Source organism: Erythrolamprus reginae, chromosome 2 (assembly GCF_031021105.1).
Source record: "Erythrolamprus reginae isolate rEryReg1 chromosome 2, rEryReg1.hap1, whole genome shotgun sequence".
Taxonomy (NCBI): Eukaryota; Metazoa; Chordata; class Lepidosauria; order Squamata; family Dipsadidae; genus Erythrolamprus; species Erythrolamprus reginae.
This window is the reverse complement of record NC_091951.1, coordinates 10,881,253-10,906,909: the sequence shown is the minus strand read 5'-3', so window position 1 is coordinate 10,906,909 and position 25,657 is coordinate 10,881,253. Positions and strand designations below refer to the sequence as shown.

The following is a 25,657-nucleotide window of genomic DNA, read 5'->3' as shown; positions in this document are numbered from 1 at the left end:
GCTGGAAGGTACCAACTCTTGCCACATCAACTCCAGAGGTTTCTCCCCAAACTGCAGCCCTTTTGGGGAGAAACCCCTGAGGATCCTGTGGTAAAAGTTGGTTCATTCCAATGATCCTTTGAGTCTTCCTGACTAATTTTTCTCTGACTGATGGAATTGCTTGGATGAGCAACGAAATGCTTCAGATTAACACAGATCGGTCCAGTGGTCATGATTCAACCTTTTGGCACAGATCTATCACCACCAACACAGGCCCAGATCTCAGGAAACCTTCTTGTATTTGTTCTGAATATTTCCCAATCGGAACCCCAATTCCTCTTTTCAAGGCAATATGTAGCAGTGGTACCCAGCACAATCTACACGGATATCTCTGAGACCTTCTGTATCCAGATAAACAATCTGAAGGAAACACTCAACTTGACCCTCTTTTTGGAAGCGGGTGCTGACTATGTGACCCTGAATCAAATGACAGTAAAAGAGGAAGATATATTTCAATGTGTTCCTTTCCGGGTAAGTCTCTCTCCCCCCCCACCTCTGTCTCCTTTGAATTGTTGCATTCAACATAATGCAAACAAAGAGCAATAGAACATCATGATAACGACACCTCTGAAACTACAGTAATACCTCATCTTACGAACCTAATTGGTTCCTGGGGGAGGTTCGTAAGACAAAAAGTTCGTTAGACAAAACATTGCTTCCCATAGGAAACAATGTAAAATCAATTAATCCATGCAATGAAAAAAAAAACGCAAAAAACCCGCCACTGCCCGGCTGTCACCTTTTGAAACAGCTGGGGGGCTTCTCAGCGTCCTCCTGAACCTGAACGCCAAACCCGAACTTCTGGGTTCGGCATTCGGGAGGCCGCCGAGAAGCCCCCCGGCTGTTTTAAAAGGTGACAGCCAGGTGGCAGGGCTTCTCGGCGGCCTCCTGAATGCTGAACCCGGAAGTTCGGCAAAAGTTCAGGTTCGGGAGGCCGCCGAGAAGCCTCGCCGCCCGGCTGTCACCTTTTAAAACAGCCGGGGGGCTTCTCGGCGGCCTCCCAAATGCCGAACCCGGAAGTTCGGGTTTGCCGTTCGGGTTCAGGAGGACGCTGAGAAGCCCCCCGGCTGTTTTAAAAGGTGACAGCTGGGTGGGGGGCTTTTCGGCGGCGGCAGCTGTGGGTCCGTAAGAAGGAAAAAGTTCGTAAGAAGAGGCAAAAATTTTCTGAACCCCGGGTTTGTATCTCGGGTTGTTCGTAAGACGAGGGGTTTGTATCATGAGGTACCACTGTATTTGACTTTGTCTCTTTTCATCCTGCAGATTCCCAGGCAGAGCAACATTTCTATCCCATCGAAAGCTGTTCTCAGCTTGAAGGGAAATGGCTTGACCCAGAGTTTCCATAGCCGCAAAGAAGTGCAGATTGTGAAACCAAAGCATCTGATTTTCATCCAGACGGACAAACCAATCTACAAACCAGGACAACAAGGTAAAGGGCGACTCCAGCTCCCGAAATTCTTGCTTTTCTAACCCTTTCAAAACTTTATTGTTCCAATTTTTACAGGTTTTATTTTTACAAATTGTAGAATTTCCATTACTAAGTCAGGCGATTATCAAGTGAGTCGCCACCTGCCTTTTACGGTCTTTCTTCACCCCAGTTGTTAAGCAAATCATTACATTTGGGAAGTGAATGGCGCCATTGCGAAGGGAATCTGACTTCCTCTCTTGATCCTGTTGTTTGGAAGCCGATTGGGAAGGCTGCAAATTGTTGATCCAATGATTTCCGGATGCTTATAACGAGACCGCCTTCTGCCGCACAAATCCCAGCGATCGGTTAGGTCCCACAGAGTGGGCCTTCTCCGGGTCCAGTCAACAAAACAATGTCGTTTGGTGGGGCCCAGGGGAAGAGCCTTCTCTGTGGTGGCCCCGACCCTCTAAATAAAATAACTATTGTAAATGCAAGCGTGTTGCCAAATGTCCACATTTTGATTGTGGGATCATTAAGCCTGTGATGGTCAGAACTGTGAGAATCAGTGTAATGGTGGTTAAGCTGGAGACCATGCATAAATTTTATAAGCCTAGGGGGAAGGGAATATCTCAATTCCCCCATGCCTGACGACAGAGGTGGGTTTTAAGGAGCTTATGAAATGCAAGGAGGTTGGGGGCAACTCTGATATCTGGGGGGAGTTGGTTCCAGAGGGTCGGGGTTCTATCCCTGGGTCCTGCCAAATGACATTGTTTAGTCGACGGGACCCGGAGAAGGCCAATTCTGTGGGACCTAACTGGTCGCTGGGATTCGTGCGGCAGAAGACGGTCCTGGAGATATTCTGGTCCGATGCCTTGAAGGGCTTTATAGGTCATAACCAACACTTTGAATTGTGACTGGAAACTGATCGGCAACCAGCGCAGACTGCGGAGTGTTGGTGTGATATGGGCATATTTAGAAAGGCCCATGATAGCTCTCGCAGCTGCGATCTGAAGTTTACAAACACTTTTCAAAGGTAGCCCAATGTAGAGAGCGTTACAGTAGTCGAGCCTCGAGGTGATGAGGGCATGAGTGACTGTGAGCAGTGAGTCCCGGTCCAAATATGTATGTATGTATGTATGTATGTATGTATGTATGTATGTATGTTTGTTTGTTTGTTTGTTTATTTATTTATTTATGTTGAAAGGGACCTTGCAGGTCATCAAGTCCAACCCCTTGCTCAAGCAGGAAACGCTACACCAGCCCAACCAGATGGCAGTCCAATTTCTTTTTGAATGTGTCGAGTGTTGGGGCATTGTGAGAGCCCCAACACTTGAGACTTTGAAGAGGAGATTGGACTGCCATTTGTCTGAAATGTTGAAGGGATACCTACTTGAGTCAGGGGTTGAACTAGATAACCTACAAAGTCCATTTCATCTCTAGTAATCTATATATCTAAAAAGATGAGAAGTAGGAAGGGGCTATTGTGCTGTGTAAAACTGGCGTTCTCAGCAGTAAGTTTGCTGTTTGAAAGATTAAATGAAACAAACTATCATTTGTGGAGTATAAAAATGCAAAGTTTGTTAATTAGAGAAGGACGTTGGGAAGTGATAATATCTCCACCTGATGAAAATGATGAAGAGAAACAGAAGTTAGTTCAAAAAGCAAAGGCAACTATTGTTTTGGCCTTGGATGATAGCCAACGTGTTAATGTTAAAAGGATCTCAAATTTCATTTTGGGTCAAATAGACCAGAATAGAACATAAGGGTTAAATATGGAGACAATCTGGCAGGGAACCAATCAGAATTTTCCTACTTTACTTCCCCGTCAGACTGGAGTGAAAACTTCCCAACTTCTCCAGCACATTTGACTCCCTCCACACCTGAAGCTCTTAGAAACAGAAGAACATTGGCACTGACATCCCCTAAACTCGATGTTACCTAGCCTGGTTCAGAAACCAACCCACAAGCTCAGAGAATGAATCTATACTCAAGCTACAGATATTCACCATTGTGGCAGAAAATGTTGGAAAATGACTGTGGGCTTTTTCAGTTTAGTTCATACCCACCCCATTTCCTCAGTGTCAGACCCTATGCTCAGATCATCACGTACACCTTGCTCAATTACCTACAATATGGGGATAACAAATGAAAATGATCAGTGAAGGGCTACCAAAATTTTTACTACCACACCGTGGTAATTTTCTTTCAACATCTTTCAGTGCAAATTGGCTGCTCTGGAATGGAGCTCCATTTTCGCTACCCCACTGCCCACCCCTGTTTGTATATTCAGTGGCTACTTTCTCCACATGTTGTCCCTCTGTCTGAAGGGAAACTGCCCTCCCCCAGTGTGCCGACATCTAGGACGGCACAGGATGCCATAATTGCCACATCAAAATGAAGCAACGGAGAAAATTTTCTCAGTGAGATGACCTTGATTGAATCAAGATTGCTCCTTTTATTGTATTTTACTTTTCCTTACATGTGGTATAGAATAACCAATCCGCGAACGCCACATACATTAAGCCATGCCCCAACTACCATTCACTCATGCGCTGTATAAGGCAACCTCCTCGTGACTTCCCTATAGATAATTAATGGAAGCTCCATTCATTGCCTTTTCCTGGATTGTGTGTTTACTGATGACTAGCAAAGGAATGAGAGTAAGGCATATACAGTAGTCCCTCACCTATCGCTGGTGTTACGTTCCAGACCTGGCCGCGATAGGTGAAATCCGCGATGGGGAATTTATCGACTGATAGTACTTATTTAAGTATTTATACTGTAATTGTTTGCTAAGTTTTCATTGTTTTAAGTGTTTATAAACCCTTCCCATACAGTATTTATTTTAGATACAGTATTTAAATACAGTATTTACAATTTTAGATTTATTTATTTTTTAAAAAAACCTGCTGATCGAGTTTGGCGGGCTGTTTAAATCTGCTGATCGACTTCCTCAGAAACCCGCGATGAAGTGAAGCCGCAGTAGGTGAAGTGCGGTATAGCGAGGGACTACTATATTTTCTTATATGGCAGTTAGCTATACATTATCTTCATGCTGTATATCAAGTTAATAATTTTCCACGTGGTCATGGATTCTGCAGCTTGCTTACTGAGCCTGGACTTTGCTGCCTTTCCATAGAGGAAGAATAAGGTATTATTCAGCACCCATTAGGCTAAAACATCACCCTTCAGCAATATTCTACCCCAATGTTCAGTGCCTAATAACCTATGATTACAACATCTGTCTTTTGCAGTTCAATTTCGCATCGTCTCTATGGATAAAGATTTACGTCCCAGGAAGCAGAAGGTAAATTTTTCTGGGGTACTAAGACATACAGAAATGATGGCCTCTCAGTGAGAAAGCATTTAAACCATGCTCTTCTCAGGGGTCAATTCCCCTCCAGGGGCATTCTATGGACCCTTGCCGCCTCACATATAACATTGAACCCTATGTGTGTGTGTGTGTGTAAATACCCCTGGGTGAAAACTAGGGAAGACTCATGGAGTAATTGAAGGATTTGGATTAGTGCTGAGTTTAAATCTACTCTTAGCCATGAAAATTGGCTGGGTGACCTTGTGGCTAGCCACCATCAACCATCCAACCTCACAGGATGGTTGTTATGTGTGTGTGTGTGTGAATTATAAAAGTGGTCCCTTGAGGTAAGGCAATATGCAAATAAATATGTATCAAACCATAATGCAATGTAAAAGATTCTCCCATATCCCTTTTTTCCCCTACCTCTACAATTTTCTCTATCCTCATTTTCATTCCTTGGTATCTCTGTTTTTTTCTCTCTCCACAGTTTCCAGTTGTGTATATCCAGGTATGTGCTGAAAGGCCATAGTAATGCCAGCTCCATGGCTGATTGAACCTCATTAATCACTGGATGGGAGACCACCAGGAAATATGCAGGCTACAGGCTCTTGGGAACTCAAAACGACCAACCGTTTCCAGATTGTTGCCCAGGAAATGATACAAGATCTTTTGGTGACAAGGGAGAGAGATTTTTAAAGTAGCTAACATTGAGTCCCATTTCACTTCATTAAGAATGGGGCTATTTCATACAGCCCCACAATGTAGCAAAATTAATGCAGTTGGGAAATGAGGGATACTTTATCTTGTTCCTATCTTTTTTACTAGGAATTGGGCTGAATGAGGGCCTCTTCTTGCACTTGGTCACAGAAACAGTAGAATCGATCAAGGAAATTAACTAAAAACATGAATCAACCTCCAGAATAAAGTACTGTAGTTCATAGGTTTAGTGCTACCATTTCTGGGCTGCATTTCCTCAAAGTGTCCACTAGATGGCAGCAGAATGGTGTGCTTCTCAGTAAACACATTCCTTCCATCTAGTGGTCCTGTGAAGTAATGCAGTCCTGATCTAGCAACCAGCTGAGAGGGTTGTTTTGTTTCATTCCTTTCTTTTTTAAATTAGTTGCTCTAAAGTTGTTCAAGGAACTATGTCTCAACCTCCCGTAGATAGTATAATTTGAGCTCAAACATCCCTTTGTCTAATAGGTGAGCCTTCTTGCTAATAACAATAGCACTTAGAGTTATTTAAAAAAAAAATTTTTAAATTAATTTTTAACAAGTTTAATATACACGCAACATAAAACAATGCATAGTGAAATGTGCCCACCACCCTGACACACACACATACCCCACCACCAAATCAGGGGTGTTTCTTATATAATCCACTTTGACCATCTATTTACATATCTATTTACATATCTATTTACATATTATAGAGTGATTCCAATTTATTTCTTGTAGCTTGGTCTCACATTCTACTCATCATATATCGTCTTACCTTGTCATACTGTCCCATCAGTTGTCTCAATACAGTTTCATTTTCCAAATTTATCCTTTTATCCATAATTTCAAATTCAATATGGTCCACCATGTACCTATACCAATTTTGCATTGTCCATTTTGTCGCATCCTTCCAACCCAAAACTATTATCGCCTGAGCACTTTCTATTGCTGCTTGTTTTATTTCTCTAAATTCTCCCATCACATTGCTTTTAACTAGTACTGCCATTTCCTTAGTCATTGTCCATTGTATGTTTAACATTCTATTAATATCCTCTTGCACTTTTTTCCAAAATTCCTGCACTATCGGGCATTCCCAAAACATATGCATAAACACTCCTTTATCTTGACACCCGTGCCAACAAATACCCCTGACATTCTGCTGAAAGTATGCGAGTTGAACGGGAGTATAATACCACTTATGTAACTTGTATCTCATTTTGCCACCATTTAGTCAGTCCTTCAATCGTGTCCCCATCTGACTGCACTAGCAACTTATATGTATATTGGTTACTTGCACCTTTATACCCTCACTTTTTTCTCTTATTATTTTCTCTAACCTTGTCTCCTCCCTCAATAGTACTTCTTTATTCTCCCTTTCATTAAGATATTTACATATTGCATTTATTTGTAGCCATCTTCCCTTACCTAACCACCATTCTATATGGTTTCTACTTGGTCTGCCATCCTTCTCATATAACTGTTCTATCTTAGTTATCCCTCTTCCCTTCAACTCTCCTATAACCCTATTTAAATTCATTTCATTATCTCTATTTTTTACATAAAGCGATGACAGTTTAGATTTATATAATCCTATTTTCCCCTGCCATTTTTTCCAAATTTCCATAGTTCCTTTCATGGGACCTATTCATTTACCTAAGTCGCTCCTGTTCCACTTTGTAAAAATTAATTCTCTATTCTTCATCCCGTTTATTTGTTTTTCCAATTTCACCCATTTGTTTTCACATATTTTTATTTTATTTTTATTTATTTATTTAGTCCAATACATAATACACATTGAAGAGAATAGGTATGTAGTAATATAAATAAAGAAAAGAATAGCAGAAAAGATATAAAAGCATAAGTGAACATAGTTGAAAGGAAGAAAAGATAAATGAGATAAGGAGAGACAATTGGACAGGGGATGGAAGGCACACTGGTGCACTTATACACGCCCCTTGCTGACCTCTAAGGAACCTGGAGAGGTCAATCGTGGATAGTCTAAGAGAAATTGCAACTCCATTAACCTTTCCATTTGAAAAGCTTCCCTATACAGCTCCAAACAAGGAACTCCCCATCCAATAGCACTTAGAGTAATATACCACTTCACAATACTTTACCACACTCTCTAAGTGGTTTACAAAGTCAGCATGTTGCCCCAATGATCTGATCCACATTTTACTGACCTCATTTTACTGACTAGAGTCAACCTTGAGCCTGATGAGATTTAAACTGCCAAATTGTAGGCATCCGGCATTCATCAAAAGTAGCCCGTAGTACTGCATTCTAAGCATTGTGCCATCACGGCTCTAAAACCTAAAGTCATCATCTCCAACTTGAGGCCTTCAGAAAATTAGGGAGTACAACTCCCCGAATTTCCAGCCAGCACACAATTGTCCTTGCTGGGTGCAGAGTCTGAGAGTTTAATCCCAACACATATGTATGCTTCTGGGAGACTGTCATATTTAAATACAGTGCTAATAGCGCTCAAAGAATGGGGTTTATTTATTTTTATTTATTCATTTGTCCAATACACAAATACATAGGAAGAAAAATAGACATGTGGTAATATATATAAGGGTAAAAGTGAACTTAGAGGAGAGGATATATGAAAGGAAGAGAATATATATGATAGGTGAAAGAAAGGAAAGACAATTGGACAGGGGACGAAAGGCACACCAGTGCACTTATGTACGCCCCTTACTAGCCTCTTAGGAACCTGGAGAGGTCAACCGTGGAGAATTTAAGGGAGAAATGTTGGGGGTTAGGGGTTGACACAATTGAGTCCAGTAATGAGTTTCATGCTTCAATAACTCGATTGTTGAAATCATATTTTTTACAGTCAAGTTTGGAGCGGTTCATATAATGAGTCCGGTAATGAGTTCTACTCTTCGACAACTGGGCTACTGAAGTCGTATTTTTTACAGTCGTATTTTTTACAGTCAAGTTTGGAGCGGTTAATATTAAGCTTGAATCTGTTGCGTGCTCTTGTGTTGTTGCTGTTGAAGCTGAAGTAGTCATTGACCAGTAGGACGTTGCAGCATATGATCTTGTGGGCAATACGCAAATCGTGTTTTAGGCGCAGTAGTTCTAGGCTTTCTAGGCCCAGGATTGTTAGTCTATTTTCGTAGGATATTCTGTTTCGAGTGGAGGAGTGAAGGGCTCTTCTGGTGAAATATCTTTGGACATATATCTTTGGGTTGTAGGACTACATTGTCTGGGTCACGAATCACTAATTCTAGAACAATTCTGGGTTATGGACAAACTTTGGGACTTGTTATCTTGTTCTTTCCAGGATCCCAAAAACAACCGGGTGTTCCAGTGGAGAGATGTAGAGATTCCGTTGGGCATAATCCAGCTTTCCTATTCTCTGTCTTCTGATCCTCTCTTGGGCACCTACAAAGTGGTGGTACAGAAAAGGTCCACGAAAGTTCTGGAAAACAACTTTGATGTGGATGAATATGGTAAGGAGAGACTCAGTTTGCCCTCCCCCTCCTTCCCCCCTCCCTCCCTCCCTCCCACCCTTCCTTTGTTTTTTGAATAATAGAGTTGGAAGGGACCTCCAGGGTCATCGGGTTCAACCCCCTGCTCAATGCAGGATTCATTAAACCATCACAGAAAGATGACTGCCCAGTCTCTGTTTGAAGACCTCCAGTGAAGGCGAGCCCACCACCTTCTGTGGCAAACTGTTACCCAGGTTTATCACCCTTACTGTTACAAAGTTTTTTTCCCTGATATCTAATCTAAATCTACCCCCTTGCAGTTTCATTCCATTGTTTCTAGTCCTTCCATGTGCTAATGAAAACAATGCTGATCCCTCTGCTCTGTGACAGCCCTTCAGATATTTGTAGACAGCTATCAAGTCTCCTCTCAGTCTTCTCCTTTGCAGACTAAACATTCCTAGATCCTTTAACCGTTCCATAGGACATGGTTTCCAGATCATTCACCATCCTTGCAACTCTCCTTTGAACTTGCTCTAGTTTATCAATGTCCTTTTTAAGGACATTCCTTCCTTTCTAATAGTCCAGATTATTCTGCCTTGTTGAATTAAGGTTTATTTGTCCCAATAAAGTTGTAGCAGCTTAACCTGCACACTGGTTTGAAGTTGAGCTGGTAGATTTAAAAATCATTATTCCTAGAACATTTATATTTAGGATTATTTTTAAGAATGGAAAAACCAGGAGGAAAATGGAAGGAGGGAAGGAAGGGAGGGGGGGAGGGAGAGGAAGAAAGAAAAGGAGGGAAGGAAGAAAGGAAGGAAGGAAGGAAAGAAAGAAAGAAAAAAAGAAAGGAAGGAAGTAGAATGGGATGGGGGAAGGAAGGAAGGAAGGATGGATGGATGGAATGGATGGATACCTTACAATATAATACTATAGATGGATATAGCATTGCTTCCAGCTGTATGGATTCAGCTGCAGTGATCTTAGAGGCCGATGTCTTAGAAGAGCTTGAACGATTGAAGATAAATAAGGCAATGGGTCCAGATGGCATTCACCCCAGAGTTCTTAAAGAACTCAGATTTGTCACTGCTACACCCCTGACTGATTTGTTTAGCCAATCCCTGTTAACGGGAGATGTTCCTGAGGATTGGAGAATGGCCAGTGTTGTGCCTATCCACAAGAAGGGCAGTAGAGAAGAAGCTGGTAATTACAGGCCAGTTAGCTTGACATCAGTTGTAGTTAAAATGATGGAGACTCGACTCAAAACCAATAACTTATTGGACCCAAACCAGCATGGCTTTACTGAAGGCAAATCATATCAGACTAATTCCATTGATTTCTTTGACTATGTCACAAAGGTGTTGGATGAAGGTGGTGTGGTGGATATTGCTTATCTAGACTTCAGCAAAGCCTTTGATACAATTCCACACAAAAAGAGCTGATAGATAGGTTAGTGAAGATTGGACTTAATCCCTGGATAGTTCAGTGGATTTGCAACTGGCTGAAGTGTAAACATCAGAGGGTTGTTGTTAATGGCGAGTATTCTGAGCAGAGACAGTTTGCAAGCGGTGTGCCACAAGGGTCTGTTCTGGGTCCTATTCTTTTAAATATCTCTGTGAGTGACATATGGGACGGTTTGGTAGAGAAGGTTTGCTTATTTGCCAATGACTCTAAAGTGTGCAATAGGGTTGATATTCTTGGAGGCATCTGTAATATGGCAAATGATTTAGCTTTACTAGATAAATGGTAAAAGCAATGGAAACTGCAGTTTAATGTTTCCAAATGTAAAATAATGCACTTTGGGGAAAGGAATCCTCAATCTGAGTATTGTATTGGCAGTTCAGAAGAGAAGGATTTAGGGGTAATGATTTCTGACAGTCTCAAAATGGGTGAACAGTGCGGTCAGGCGGTAGGAAAAGCAAGTAGAATGCTTGGCTGCATAGCTAGAGGTATAACAAGCAGGAAGAGGGAGATTGTGATCCCATTATATAGAGTTCTGGTGAGACCACATTTGGAATACTGTGTTCAGTTCTGGAGATCTCACCTACAAAAAGATATTGACAAAATTGAACAGATCCAAAGACGGGCTACAAGAATGGTGGAAGGTCTTAAGCATAAAACCTATCAGGAAAGACTTAACAAAATCAATCTGTATAGTCTGGAGGACAGAAGGAAAAGGGGGGACATGATCGAAACATTTAAATATATTAAAGGGTTAAATAAGGTCCAGGAGGGAAGTGTTTTTAATAAGAAAGTGAACACAAGAACAAGGGGACACAATCTGAAGTTAGTTGGGGGTAAGATCAAAAGCAACATGAGAAAATATTATTTTACTGAAAGAGTAGTAGATCCTTGGAACAAACTTCCAGCAGATGTGGTTGGTAAATCCACAGTAACTGAATTTAAACATGCCTGGGATAAACATATATCCATCCTAAAATAAAGTACAGGAAATGGTATAAGGGCAGACTAGATGGACCATGAGGTCTTTTTCTGCTGTCAATCTTCTATGTTTCTCTGTTTCTATGGATGGATAATTAAGTCAATACGTAAAAAAACAAACAAACATTTGGGAATGAGGATTTAACAGGCCAGAGACCATACAATCATGTTTATTCTGTTTAATTCTAAGATTCACTTTCTCTAACAAATTTATCATTGATCTGGTTACTCAGGTAAATTAACTCATTTTCTGAGATTATTAGCTAATCAACATCTAATCACATACAGATCACAGATGAATATGAAGTCTCTGGTCCAGGAATTTAAGAGAGTGGTTGTGACAGTGTGACTGAAGCTTCACTCAACTCCTCTCTCTGTGAAACTGATTCAATGGGTTGAACTTGAACTTCTACAAAACATAAACCACCAAAACAAGGACAAATTACCTAAGATTGAAGCCAAACATTTTAGAAGGCTGTCCAAATGCAATTGTTGAATTCATTCTGGCATGATGTTTACTGCTTTTTTAAAAATACACTAGTACCTCTAGATACGAGTTTAATTCGTTCCAGAACAGAGCTCGTATGTCGATCAACTCGTATCTGGAACAAATGGCTTTAGACTTTGTTTTTCCCCGCCGAGATAACCAGAAGCAAGGATTCTTGCACCACCTAGTGGAAGCTCGGCTCGTATCCCGAATTTGAGCTCAGGTGTGGAACAGAAATTTCGCTCCCATCCTGGCTCGTAACTTGGAATACTCGCATGTGGAACAGCTCGTATCTAGAGGTACTACTGTACAAGGTTTATTTTATTCGACCTCTATGGTGCCCAATGCTGAAGGACTCAGGGCAGCTAGGTTTAATTGGTCTTATTTACAACTTACTTATTTTTCCTTTCTGATCACAATTGCCTGGCCATCTCCCTAGTTTTCAAGGAGGTCGCAGTAGAGAACCGGACAGTTGGTGCTTCCACAAGGTTCACCTCATGATTTTCTTCCCTTCCCTTTCCTCTTTCTAGTTCTGCCCAAATTTGAGGTTTCAGTGAAGGCCCCGAAGCTCATCACGATTTTGACTAAGGAAATAGAAGTCAGTGTGTGTGGCAGGTATGTGATGCTCAACTACTCTCCTTTTCCCATTCTGAGCAGAAAGTGCAAGGTTTTTCTGACCCAGCCCTCACAAGATAGGCCACTTACTCATGAGTAAAACAAACCCCTTTTCAAAATAGGACAGGTACAATAATGAAAAGCAAACGTAACTAGACCCAACAAACCTGGTTTTGACCAAGGAATCTAAATTTATTTGTTTATTTATTGGATTTGTATGCCACCCCTCTCCGTGGACTCGGGGCGGCTAACAACAGTGATAAAAACAGAATGTAAAAATCCAATACTAAAACAGCTAAAAACCCTTGTTATAAAACCAATCATACATACAAACATACAATGCATAAATTGTAGAAGCCTAGGGGGAAAGATTATCTTAGTTCCCCCATGCCTAACGGCAGAGGTGGGTTTTGAGGAGCTTACGAAAGACAAGGAGGGTGGGGGCTATTCTAATCTCTGGGGGGAGTTGGTTCCAGAGGGCCGGGGCCGCCACAGAGAAGGCTCTTCCTCTGGGCCCCACCAACCGACATTGTTTAGTTGACAGGACCTGGAGAAGGCCAAGTCTGTGGGAACTAACTGGTCGCTGGGATTCATGCAGCAGAAGGCGGTCCCTGAGATAATCTGGTCCGGTGCCATGAAGGGCTTTATAGGTCATAACCAACACTTTGAATTGTGACCGGAAACTGATCGGCAACCAATGCAGACTGTGGAGTGTTGGTGTGACATGGGCATATTTAGGGAACACCATGATTGCTCTCGCAGGTGCATTCTGCACGATCTGAAGTTTCCTTGGTATATATTAGAAATTGAATGGTTGTCTATGACAACAGGTCAAAACCAATTGGTCCATTGCTGGGAGAAAGTGGGAAGCAGCAGGGAGAAAGCTTAACTATTTAGCTCATTTTTCACATCTGTCTTTGCACAAAGGGAAAAAAACAGTCCAACCAATCAAAAACAGAACCACAAAAAACAGATTAGGAGCACAAGTGAAAATAGGGAAGAAAAATGGTAAATGAGCACCTGTCTACTCTAGGTGAGTTCAAATCACCAGGACCTGATGGATTACACTGCAAGGTTATGAAAGAACTGGCATACAAGATTTCAGAACTACTGAACTATATCCTGCAAAGTTCATGGAGCACTAGCGACCGATTAGGTCCCACAGAGTGGGCCTCCTCCGGGTCCCGTCAACTAAACAATGCCGGTTGGCGGGCCCCAGGGGGAGAGCCTTCTCTGTGGCGGCACCGGCTCTCTGGAACCAACTCCCCCCGGAGATCAGGACTGCCCCTACTCTTCCTGCCTTCCGTAAACTCCTCAAAACCCACCTTTGCCGTCAGGCATGGGGAAACTAAACATCTTCCCCTGGGCACGTTGAATTTATATATGGTATGCTTGTGTGTGTGTGCATGTTAGTATAGGGGTTTTTCTTAAATTTATAATATTTTAATTAATTGGATTAATGTATTGGATTGTCTTTTCACTTGTTGTGAGCCGCCCCGAGTTTTCGGAGAGGGGCGGCATACAAATCCAAATAATAAATAAATAAATAAATAAATAAACTAGGGAACTGCCAGAGAACTGGAAAAGAGCAGATCTAGTTCCATCTTCAAAAAAGGGGGAAAAATAGATCCAGGAAACTACCTATCAGACCTATCAGCCTGAATTCTCCCAGGGAAGATTCTGGAAAAAATAATCAAGCAATGAATCAGTGAACACCTAAAAGGAAAAAGAGTAATAACCAACATGGGTTTATAAAAAACAGATCATGCCAGATCAATCTCTTTGCATTCTTTGACAAAGTGACAAAATTAGAGAGAGGGAGGGGATGAGAGAAAGAGGGAGGGAGGAAGAAAGAGAGGGAGAAAGGGACAGGGAGAGGGAGAGAGAAAGAGGAGGGAGAGGGGGAGAGAAAGAAAGAGAAAGAGAGAGGAAGGAAGAGAAAGAGGGAGAGAGAAAAAGAAAGGAGAGAGGGAGAGGGAGAAAGAGAGAGGGAGAGGAGGAGAGGGAGATGGAGGGAGATGGAGAGAGGAAAGGAGAGGGAGAAGGGGAAGGAGAGAGAGGGTGTGTGTGCTCCTCATGGACGGGGTCCATTTGGACTGCGAAAACTTGAAAGACTAAATTTCTGGTCCAGGTGACTAATTCAGTTTGGATCCTATAATAAAGTGACCAGATTTTAAGATTGGGAAAGAGGGACACCATTAAACGGGGTGGTGGGTGGTGGTGGTGTAAAAAAAGTTTAGCAAAAAAAAAATTGGGAAAAATTATTTTTTCTCTCTCTCCCTCCCTCCCTCTTTCTTACTCTCTCCATTCCTTCCTCTCTTTTTTCTCTCTCTTTCTCTCTCTTACATACTCCTTGTCTCTTGATTTCTCTCTCCCTCCTTCCCTCCCTCTCTTTCTCTCTCTCTCTTGCTATCTCTTTCTCTTTCTCTCTCTCTCTTGTACACCACGCTGCCGCTCCCCCATTGCAGCTCTCGGGCAGCGGGAAGGGCTCGGGCCTGAGGTGGGCTTGCAGGGGCAGCGGGGCCAGGCAGCTCTGGCCTGTTCAGGGCAGCACGGCGGGGCAAAGTAGGAGTGGAAGGGTGCTGGCAGCAGCGGCACCGGGCAGTAGCCATGGGGTGGCTGCAGGGTGGGCGGCTGCAAATGGGAGCTCCAGGATGGAGGCACCGACGGCAGCCCCTGGACGTGTTGCTGGATGCCGTACATGTTGGCACTGCGCTGGCCATGGCCATGGGACAGAGTTAGGCAGCTGGGACACCCATTCCCAGGCCCCAAAGCTCACCTGCCACCGCAAACTTTGCCAGGCTTTGAAACTGGGGGGAGGGGGTGTACAAGCTCCAAAATCGGGACATTTTTGAACCACCATGGGACGCAGGAAGAATCATTCAAAAGCAGGACTGTCCCTCTGAAGTCAGGACGTTTGGTCACCTTATCCTGGCTGCCGATTGGTTTCCGGTCACAATTCAAAATGTTGGTAATGACCTTTAAAGCCCTTCATGGCATTGGACCAGAATACCTCCGGAACCGCCTTCTGCTGCATGAATCCCAGCGGCCAATAAGGTCCCACAGAGTTGGCCTTCCCTGGGTCCTGTTGACCAAACAATGTCGTTTGGCGGGCCCCAGGGGAAGAGCCTTCTCTGTGGCGGCCCTGGCCCACTGGAATCAACTCCCCCCGGAGATTAGAACAGCCCCCACCCTCCTTGTCTCTCGCAAGTTACTCAAGACCCACCTATATTGCCAGGCATGGGGGAACTAAGACATCTCCCCCAGGCTTTCTTATATTTTATGTTTGGTATGTATGTGTTGTATGGTTTTTTTTAACAGTTGGGGGTTTTATATAATTCTTATTATTAGATTTGTTCCATTGTTTATACTGTTTTTTATTGCTGTTGTGAGCCGCCCCGAGTCTTCAGAGACGGGCGGCATACAAATCTAATAAAATAAATAAATAAATAAAATCCTATAAACCAAAAACACCCCCCCCCCACATGGCTTCTTTTGGACCTTGTAAAAAAAAAAAAAGACCACATGGCTTTTTTTGGGTTCCTGCAGGTCCCTTTGAGTTTCTTTCTCTATTCCAACTATCACCCTCTCTGTGTTTTTGTCCACGTTCGTGGGTTTTGATTCCAGGTACACCTATGGTAAACCTGTGCCAGGCCTGGTGAAATTCAGCCTCTGCCGGCATCCTGATAGCCTGCCTTCCCTGTGTCATAGTAATGATAATCTGTGTATAGAATTCGAAGGCAAGGTAAGGTACATCAAGTTTCCACAGCTGGAATATTGTTGTAGACCTATTTTAAACCTATTTCTTTGCTGTTTTTTTTTTAAAATGGGGATAACAGTTCCTTAATTTACTCCAGGAAATAGTAGGGAAAGTCATATTCAGACAACTGATTGTTGAAACAATTGAAAATAGTTCAGACAATTGAAAATATTCAATGCTCGCTTTATTGAAAGTTAGCAAAAAGTGACCTCGTTCTTCCCCCGTTTTCAAACATGTTTCTTTCAATTAAATTGCTCTGCATTGAAATAGAATAGAGTGGAATGGAGTGGAATGGGACATAATTGAATGGAACACAACAGAATAGTCTAGACCAGGGGTAGGCAAAGTTGGCTCTTCTCTGACTTGTGGACTTCAACTCCCAGAATTCCTGAGCCAATCATGCTAGCTCAGAAATTCTGGGAGATGAAGCCCATATGTCATAGAAGAGCCAACTTTGCCTACCCCTGGTCTAGACACATTAGAGAACCATCTTTCAGCTGTGGCGAGGGGGGCAATTGCCCAGGTTCGCCTGGTGCACCAGTTGCGGCCCTATCTGGACCGGGACTCACTGCTCACAGTCACTCATGCCCTCATCACCTCGAGGTTCGACTGCTGTAACGCTCTCTACATGGGGCTACCTTTGAAAAGTGTTCGGAAACTTCAGATCGTGCAGAATGCAGCTGCGAGAGCAATCATGGGCTTCCCAAGGTATGCCCATGTTACACCAACACTCCGCAGTCTGCATTGGTTGCCGATCAATTTCCGGTCACAATTTAAAGTGTTGGTTATGACCTATGAAGCCCTTCATGGCATCGGACCAGATTATCTCCGGGACCGCCTTCTCCCGCACGAATCCCAGCGACCGGTTAGGTCCCACAGAGTTGGCCTTCTCCGGGTCTTGTCGACTAAACAATGTCATCTGGCGGGACCCAGGGGAAGAGCCTTCTCTGTGGCAGACCCGACTCTCTGGAACCAACTCCCCCCAGATATCAGAGTTTCCCTCACCCTCCTTGCCTTTCGCAAACTCCTTAAAACCCACCTCTGTTGTCAGGCATGGGGGAATTGAAATTTTTCCTTCCCCCCTAGGCTTATAGAATTTATACATGGTATGCTTGTATGTATGATTGGTTCTTTAAATTGGGGTTTTTAAGATTATTTTTAATATTAGATTTGTTTACATTGTCTTTTTTATTGTTGTTAGCCACCCCGAGTCTTCGGAGAGGGGCGGCATACAAATCTAATAAATAATAAAATAATAATAATTAAATTGCTCTGCATTGAAATAGAATGAAGTAGAGTGGAATGGAGTGGAACATAATTGAATGGAACACAACAGAATAGTCTAGACCAGGGGTAGGCAAAGTTGGCTCTTCTATGACTTGTGGACTTCAACTCCCAGAATTTCTGAGCCAATCATGCTAGCTCAGGAATTCTGGGAGATGAAGCCCACATATCATAGAAGAGCCAACTTTGCCTAACCCTGGTCTAGACACATTAGAGAAACATCTTTCAGCTGTGGCGAGTGGGGCGTTTACCTAGGTTCACCTGGTGCACCAGTTGCGGCCCTATCTGGACCGGGACTCACTGCTCACAGTCACTCGTGCCCTGATCACCTCGAGGTTCGACTGCTGTAACGCTCTCTACATGGGGCTACCTTTGAAAAGTGTTCGGAAACTTCAGATCGTGCAGAATGCAGCTGCGAGAGCAATCATGGGCTTCCCAAGGTATGCCCATGTTACACCAACACTCCGCAGTCTGCATTGGTTGCCGATCAATTTCCGGTCACAATTTAAAGTGTTGGTTATGACCTATGAAGCCCTTCATGGCATCGGACCAGATTATCTCCGGGACCGCCTTCTCCCGCACGAATCCCAGCGACCGGTTAGGTCCCACAGAGTTGGCCTTCTCCGGGTCTTGTCGACTAAACAATGTCATCTGGCGGGACCCAGGGGAAGAGCCTTCTCTGTGGCAGACCCGACTCTCTGGAACCAACTCCCCCCAGATATCAGAGTTTCCCTCACCTTCCTTGCCTTTCGCAAACTCCTTAAAACCCACCTCTGTTGTCAGGCATGGGGGAATTGAAATTTTTCCTTCCCCCCTAGGCTTATAGAATTTATACATGGTATGCTTGTATGTATGATTGGTTCTTTAAATTGGGGTTTTTAAGATTATTTTTAATATTAGATTTGTTTACATTGTCTTTTTTATTGTTGTTAGCCACCCTGAGTTTTTGGAGAGGGGCGGCATACAAATCTAATAAATAATAAAATAATAATAATTAAATTGCTCTGCATTGAAATAGAGTAGAGTGGAATGGAGTGGAGTGGAACATAATTGAATGGAACACAACAGAACAGTCTAGACCAGGGGTAGGCAAAGTTGGCTCTTCTATGACTTGTGGACTTCAACTCCCAGAATTTCTGAGCCAATCATGCTAGCTCAGGAATTCTGGGAGATGAAGCCCACATGTCATATAAGAGCCAACTTTGCCTACCCCTTGTCTAGACTAATAGAGTTGGAAGGGACATTGGAGGTCTTCTAGCCCAATCCCCTGCTCAGACAGGAAACCCTATAGTCATAATGGTGAACCTATGGTACACGTGCCACTGGTGGCATGCGGAGCCATATCTGAGGGCACATGAGGCATTGCCCTATATCAGTTCCAGCGCACATGTGTGCGCTTGGCCAGCTGATTTTCAGCCTTGGAGAAGGCCATTTGTGCCCTCCCCAGGCTTCAGAAGGCTTTCCTGAAGCCTCCAGAGGGCGAAAAATGGGCCAACAGGCAAACCAGAAGCATGCACAGAGGGTAAAAGAACCCATATGGTGGTATCTGGGCAGCCTCATGCTCCCTTCATTCAATTCAATTCAATTCAATTTATTGGATTTATATGCCGCCCCTCTCCGAAAACTCGGGGCGGCTAACAACAGTCATGAACAATATACATGAACAATATACAGTAAAAATCCAATACTAAAAACTAACTTAAAACCCCTTAATGTATAAAACCAGTATACGTACAAACATACCATACCTCTTCATGATCAGCTCTGTGATGACTGACAGGCATGAGCGAACTGGGAGCATTTCACTCCTGGCTAAATTATGGCCGTAAGTAAAAGTAATGACCACTGTAAGAACAAATTTGGGCTCCAGACAAAAAACCAGGCAAGAGCTAAAGGGTATATTTAGACAGGTGTTCAGAGGGGAATTTCTATTGAATCACTTTCCTATATAGGTTCCATTTCTTGATTTGGCTCTGCTGTCCATGAACTAGAGGGTGGGTTTCCAACCGGAAGTCTGGGGGGTGTTTCCCAGCGAGAGGAGCCTCAGTGAAATCGCAACATCGCAAAAACACAGAGGTCCAGAGGTGGGGTTTCAAGGACTTTGGTGTTTTTGCGATGCTGCAATTTCACTGATGCTCCCTTTGCTGGGATACCCCACCTCCAGACTTCCGTTGCCGGCGAAGCACTCATTTTTGAAATGCTGGGATTCCCCTGCTGGGATTCCCCTGCAGCATCGCAAAAACACAGAAGTCCAGAGGTGGGGTTTCCCATGGAGGGGAGCCTCAGGGGGATCCCAGCAGCGCAAAAACGGGCGCTTCAGCTGGCAAAAGGGGTGAATTTTGGGCTTGCACGCATTAATCGCTTTTCCATTGATTCCTATGGGAAACATTGTTTCGTCTTACAAACTTTTCACCTTAAGAACCTCATCCCGGAACCAATTAAATTTGTAAGACAAGGTATCACTGTATTTAAAAAAATCATAAAATGTGCAGAACTAGATATGATGACCAAACATTTAAATAATCAAACTGAAACAGAATTTTATAAAATATGGAATAAAGTATATGACTGGTGGAATTTTAAAAATGGTATTAACAATTAACTATAAGAAAGAATGAAATAGTAAATAGTATAACTAACTTAGAAGTGTACAGTATATTCTTTCATTTCTTTTTGTTTTGTATTACTAATAATTTTTCCCTTTTCTTTTTGTATAAGTATAGAATATCTTAAAATATAAAGAAATGTAATTAATAAATTTAATATTATAAATATAGAGTTGAATTTAACAAGAATGTAACTTACATGTGTGGCTTTTCTGTTTTGATCTGACTACAGTTAGGTTTTTTTATATTTCTGTATTAGTTAGACTTCTACGGCAAGTGGAGCAATAGTAGCTCCTTAAATGTTTAATGTTGTATGTCTTTGTCTGTCCTTTTGAAAATCAATAAAAATATTTTTTTTAAAAAGGCATCAGGCTGAAAAACAAGAACAGCGAGGCTATTTGCAAAGGGTCACCTGATGCTATTTCTTTGTTGTTGTGGCACGCAGGCAGATGGACATGGCTGTTTCTCCAACGTAGTGGACATGAGGGCATTCCACCTGGCGTGGCGTGGATTTTCAACGCACATTACCTTAGAAGCAAAAATCACAGAGGAAGGAACAGGTAATCTTCATAAAGCCCTTCATGGCATCGGACCAGAATATCTCCGAGACCGCCTTCTACCGCACGAATCCCAGCGACTGATTAGGTCCCACAGAGTGGGCCTTCTCCGGGTCCCGTCAACTAAACAATGTCGGTTGGCGGTCACCAGGGGAAGAGCCTTCTCTGTGGCGGCCCCGACTCTCTGGAACCAGCTCCCCCCAGAGATTAGAACTGCCCCTACCCTCCTTGCCTTCCGCAAACTCCTTAAAACCCACCTTTGTCGTCAGGCATTGGGGAACTGAGATATCTCCCCCGGGCCTATACAATTTATGTATGGTATGTTTGTGTGTATGTCTGCTTAATAATGGGTTTTTAAAAATATTTTAAATTGTAAATTATTAGATTTGTTATGAACTGTTTTTATTGTGTTGTCAGCCGCCCCGAGTCTACGGAAAGGGGCGGCATACAAATCTAATAAATAAATAAATAAATAAATAAATTTAAAAAAAGAAGAAGAGCACCAACAACCACAACAATGCACGACCACTGCATTGATAGATTCAAACTCAATGTAAACCACTTGAAACTTGACTGCAGAAAATACGACTTCAGCAACAGACTGTTCAATGCCTAGAAATGCACTACCTGACCCTGTGGTTTATTCCCCAAACACCAAAAACTTTAACCGTAGACCAGTGATGGTGAACCTTGTTTCCCTTGGGTGCTGAAAGATCATGTGTGTGTGCTACCGCACATGCGCAAGTGCCCACACCCATAATTCAATGCCTAGGGAGGTTGAAAAAAGATTGAGCAAATAAAGACAGCAGGGCAGGGGAAAGTGTTGCAAGTGTTAAATTAGTGAAGATTGGACTTAATCCCTGGATAGTTCAGTGGATTTCAAGATAGCTGAAGCGTAGACATCAGAGAGTTATTGTTAATGGCGAATATTCTGAGCAGAGACAGGTTACAAGCGGTGTGCCACAAGGGTCTGTTCTAGGTCCCATTCTTTTTAATATGTTTGTGAGTGACATAGGGGAAGGTTTGGTAGGGAAGGTTTGCCTATTTGCCGATGACTCTAAAGTGTGCAATAGGGTTGATATTCCTGGAGGGGTCTGTAATATGGTTAATGATTTAGCTTTACTAGATAAATGGTCAAAGCAATGGAAACTGCAGTTTAACTTTTCCAAATGTAAAATACTGCACTTGGGGAAAAGGAATCCTCAATCTGAGTATTGCATTGGCAGTTCTGTGTTAGCAAAAACTTCAGAAGAGAAGGATTTAGGGGTAGTCATTTCTGACAGTCTCAAAATGGGTGAGCAGTGTGGTTGGGCGGTAGGAAAAGCAAGTAGGATGCTTGGCTGCATAGCTGGGGGTATAACAAGCAGGAAGAGGGAGATTGTGATCCCCTTATATAGAGCACTGGTGAGACCACATTTGGAATACTGTGTTCAGTTATGGAGCTCTCACCTACAAAAAGATATTGACAAAGTTGAACGGGTCCAAAGACGGGCTACAAGAATGGTGGAAGGTCTTAAGCATAAAACGTAGCAGGAAAGACTTAATGAGCTCAATCTGTATAGTATGCAGGAGAGAAGGAAAAGGAGGGACATGATCGAAACATTTAAATATGTTAAAGGGTTAAATAAGGTTCAAGAGGGAAGTGTTTTTAATAGGAAAGTGAACACAAGAACAAGGGGACACAATCTGAAGTTAGTTGGGGGAAAGATCAAAAGCAGTGTGAGAAAATATTATTTCACTGAAAGAGTAGTAGATCCTTGGAACAAACTTCCAGCAGACGTGGTTGGTAAATCCACAGTAACTGAATTGAAACATGCCTGTGATAAACATATATCCATTGTAAGATAAAATACAGGAAATAGTACAACGGCAGACTAGATGGACCATGAGGTCTTTTTCTTCCGTCAGTCTTCTATGTTTCTATGTTTCTAATAAATATAGGTGGCCAGAGGATTTTTCTCCAAAGTATACTCCGCTCGGGTTTTGTTTTACTTGCGGACATGGTGGGGAGAGGTACAAGGGACAGGATTTGTGGCTACAATTAGCTGTGGAAAATTTAGGGTATTCCCTGCGTTTGGAGAAACATAAAACAGAACGATTGCAAATGTGTGCCAGGATAAGGAATGCAAAACCTTTGGAAAAATATTTTATTTTTTAAAACTTTGTTTATTTATTTGTCCAATACACAATACATATTGAAGAGAATAGACATGTAGTAATATATATAAAGAAAAGGATAGAAGAAAAGATATAAAAATAGAGGAGAAGATACATGAAAGGAAGAAAAGATATATGAGATATATATTTTTGATATATACCTTTGGACTTTCATGCGTGTACTTCTGGTTTGCCTGTTTGGGCATTTTTTTCACCTACCAGGCTTCAGAAAGGCCTGTGCGCGTATGTGGGGGACATACATACATGGGGGGAGGAAAGGATTGGTGGGCATGTTATGCATGCTAGCACCCCTCCACCACACACCCCTTTGGCATGTGAACCAAAACAAGATTTGCCATCACTGCCCTAGGCTGAGAATTACCCCTTTGAGCCAATCATGTCTGGACAGGGGGAAACCTTTAAAAGGCTACCGAGTGCCAAATTCAAACCAACAGAGGAAATTATTATTTATTTATTTTTATTTATTTATTTTGTCCAATACGCAATGAGGGTTTTAGTGGGTATATATCTATATACACATAGTGAAATACATGATGAAGGTTATAGAGGAGATACTCATAGTAAAATATCTCTAAGAAATAATAGAAAAGAAGATATAGTAATAGAACATATCAATGAAAGAATAGAAGAAGAGATATAGGAATAGAAGAAAGGAATAGGAGATATAAGAGAGCAATAGGACAGGGGACGGAAGGCACTCTAGTGCACTAGTACTTGCCCCTTACTAACCTCTTAGGAATCTGAAGAGGTCAACCGTGGACAATCTAAGGTTAAAGTGTTGGGGCTTTGGGGATGACACTATGGAGTCCGGTAATGAGTTCCACGCTTCGACAACTCGGTTACTGAAGTCATATTTTTTACAGTCAAGTTTGGAGTGGTTAATATTAAGTTTAAATCTGTTGTGTGCTCTTGTGTTGTTGTGGTTGAAGCTGAAGTAATTGCTGACAGGCAGGACGTTGCAGCATATGATCTTGTGGGCAATACTTAGAACTTGTTTAAGGCGTCTTAGTTCTAAACTTTCTAGACCCAGGATTGAAAGTCTAGTCTCGTAGGGTATTCTGTTTCGAGTGGAGGAGTGAAGGGCTCTTCTGCTGAAGTATCTTTGGACATTTTGAAGGGTGTTAATGTCTGAGATGCGATATGGGTTCCAAACAGATGAGCTGTATTCGAGGATGGGTCTGGCAAAAGTTTTGTAAGCTCTGGTAAGTAGTGTGAGATTGCCAGAGCAGAAGCTCCGTAGGATTAGGTTTACAACTCTTGAAGCCTTCTTGGCTATATTGTTGCAGTGGGCTTTGGCACTTAAATCTTTTGTTATTAGTATACCAAGGTCTTTAACCAAGTGGGGATTATCTGTGATAATTTGATTATTCAGTTCATATTTGGAGTTCTTTGAAGATTTTTCACTTCTCATCCAGGAAGCTTCTTTGAAGGAGTTTCTTGAATTGAGAAGCAAAACATCTTCAAAGAAAAAGCAAAATGTCTGCTTGCTTCTTGAAAAAACACCTAAATATGATGACTGAGAGTCTTCATAGACTGGTCGGAGAAATCTGCATATTGGAGTGGGTGGTGGGTGGAGATCAACTATTCCAACCCCTTGTCCGAAGTAGAAATCCTTAAATGCATGGCAAATGTCCATCAAAAAAGTCTGGGTTCTTGGCAAATTGGAGATGAAGAGAATAGAACAGCCTTTTGCATATGACTCTTCTCTTCAACAGGAGTGGAGCTGAATGCCACAGAATCCATTGAGATCACATCCATGTTGAGCAAAATTATCTTGGAAAACCCAGACTCTTACTATAAACTTGGCATTCCCTATGTCATAAAGGTAAGATGGGAGCTACGGTTTTCCTGCAAAGCTGGATATAAGCCACATCAGCCCACCTGGCCCCTCTAGTCTGTTCTAATGTGATTTCTTCACCCTAACAGTTGCTGTCCAGGTGCTCTGAGCTAGAACAATCAAAAGCAGTGTAAAAGCATTAAGGAATACAGAATAAGGGACTTGGAGGGTGTTGTGAGTGAGTCTCATCCACCTCTGGTAATGATAGACTCTGAGGAGGATGAGCCAAGCCCCTCTGGATATCCTGGGCCAGTGGGGTTTCCAGCTAATGCGGCGAACGAGAGAGATGGGGAAATAGACCTGGATGAACCTGAGGAACCACCAGGGGTGGCAAGATATGTCAATGAGGGATTGGTCTGAGGCAGAGGATGAAGAGGACATTAGAATGGATGAGCAACTCTTAGATGCTAGGTTCAGGAGGTTACAAAGCAAACAACAGCACTTGTATGGTAAAAGGAAGTAATGTTCCTCTGAGTCCTTGGAGAGGGGCAGCATACAAATCTAATAAATTATTATTATTATTATTATTATTATTATTATTATTATTGTTATTGTTATTGTTATTGTTATTGTTATTGTTATGTCAGTACAACACAGCAAACGAGATCACTATGCTGGATTTCGTATTTCATCACCAGTTGGGCGCTTCCCAAGCACCTAGGACTGCGTGATGTAGCGGTGAATTATGTTTGCTGATCCCAGTAAAGCAGCCTTTTGCAATTGACAGATGGAGATTTTGTCAATTCCGATGGTTTTCAAATGTCCGCTGAGATCCTTTGGCACTGCGCCCAGTGTGCCAAGTACCACTGGGACCACTTTCACGGGCTTATGCCAGAGTCATTGCAGCTCAATTTTTAGATCTTCGTATTTCACCAATTTCTCTAGCTGCTTCTTCTCAATTCTGCTGTCTCCTGGGATTGTGATGTCGATGATCCATACTTTCTTTTTCTCCACGATCACAATGTCTTTTTCTC

At 42.5% G+C, this 25,657-nt stretch overlaps 1 protein-coding gene across 1 annotated transcript in view; it reads left to right on the top strand.

The window, feature by feature from the left end:
• The window catches only part of LOC139159692 (alpha-2-macroglobulin-like), a 117,861-nt gene that overhangs the window by 15,037 nt on the left and 77,167 nt on the right, over positions 1-25,657 (top strand). The window contains exons 2-10 of the mRNA XM_070737021.1: positions 327-510; positions 1,300-1,465; positions 4,699-4,751; positions 5,248-5,268; positions 8,773-8,941; positions 12,377-12,461; positions 16,089-16,206; positions 20,557-20,671; positions 24,562-24,671. Of these exons, the coding sequence (XP_070593122.1) occupies positions 327-510; positions 1,300-1,465; positions 4,699-4,751; positions 5,248-5,268; positions 8,773-8,941; positions 12,377-12,461; positions 16,089-16,206; positions 20,557-20,671; positions 24,562-24,671 (1,021 nt within the window). The remainder of the gene's footprint in view (positions 1-326; positions 511-1,299; positions 1,466-4,698; positions 4,752-5,247; positions 5,269-8,772; positions 8,942-12,376; positions 12,462-16,088; positions 16,207-20,556; positions 20,672-24,561; positions 24,672-25,657) is intronic.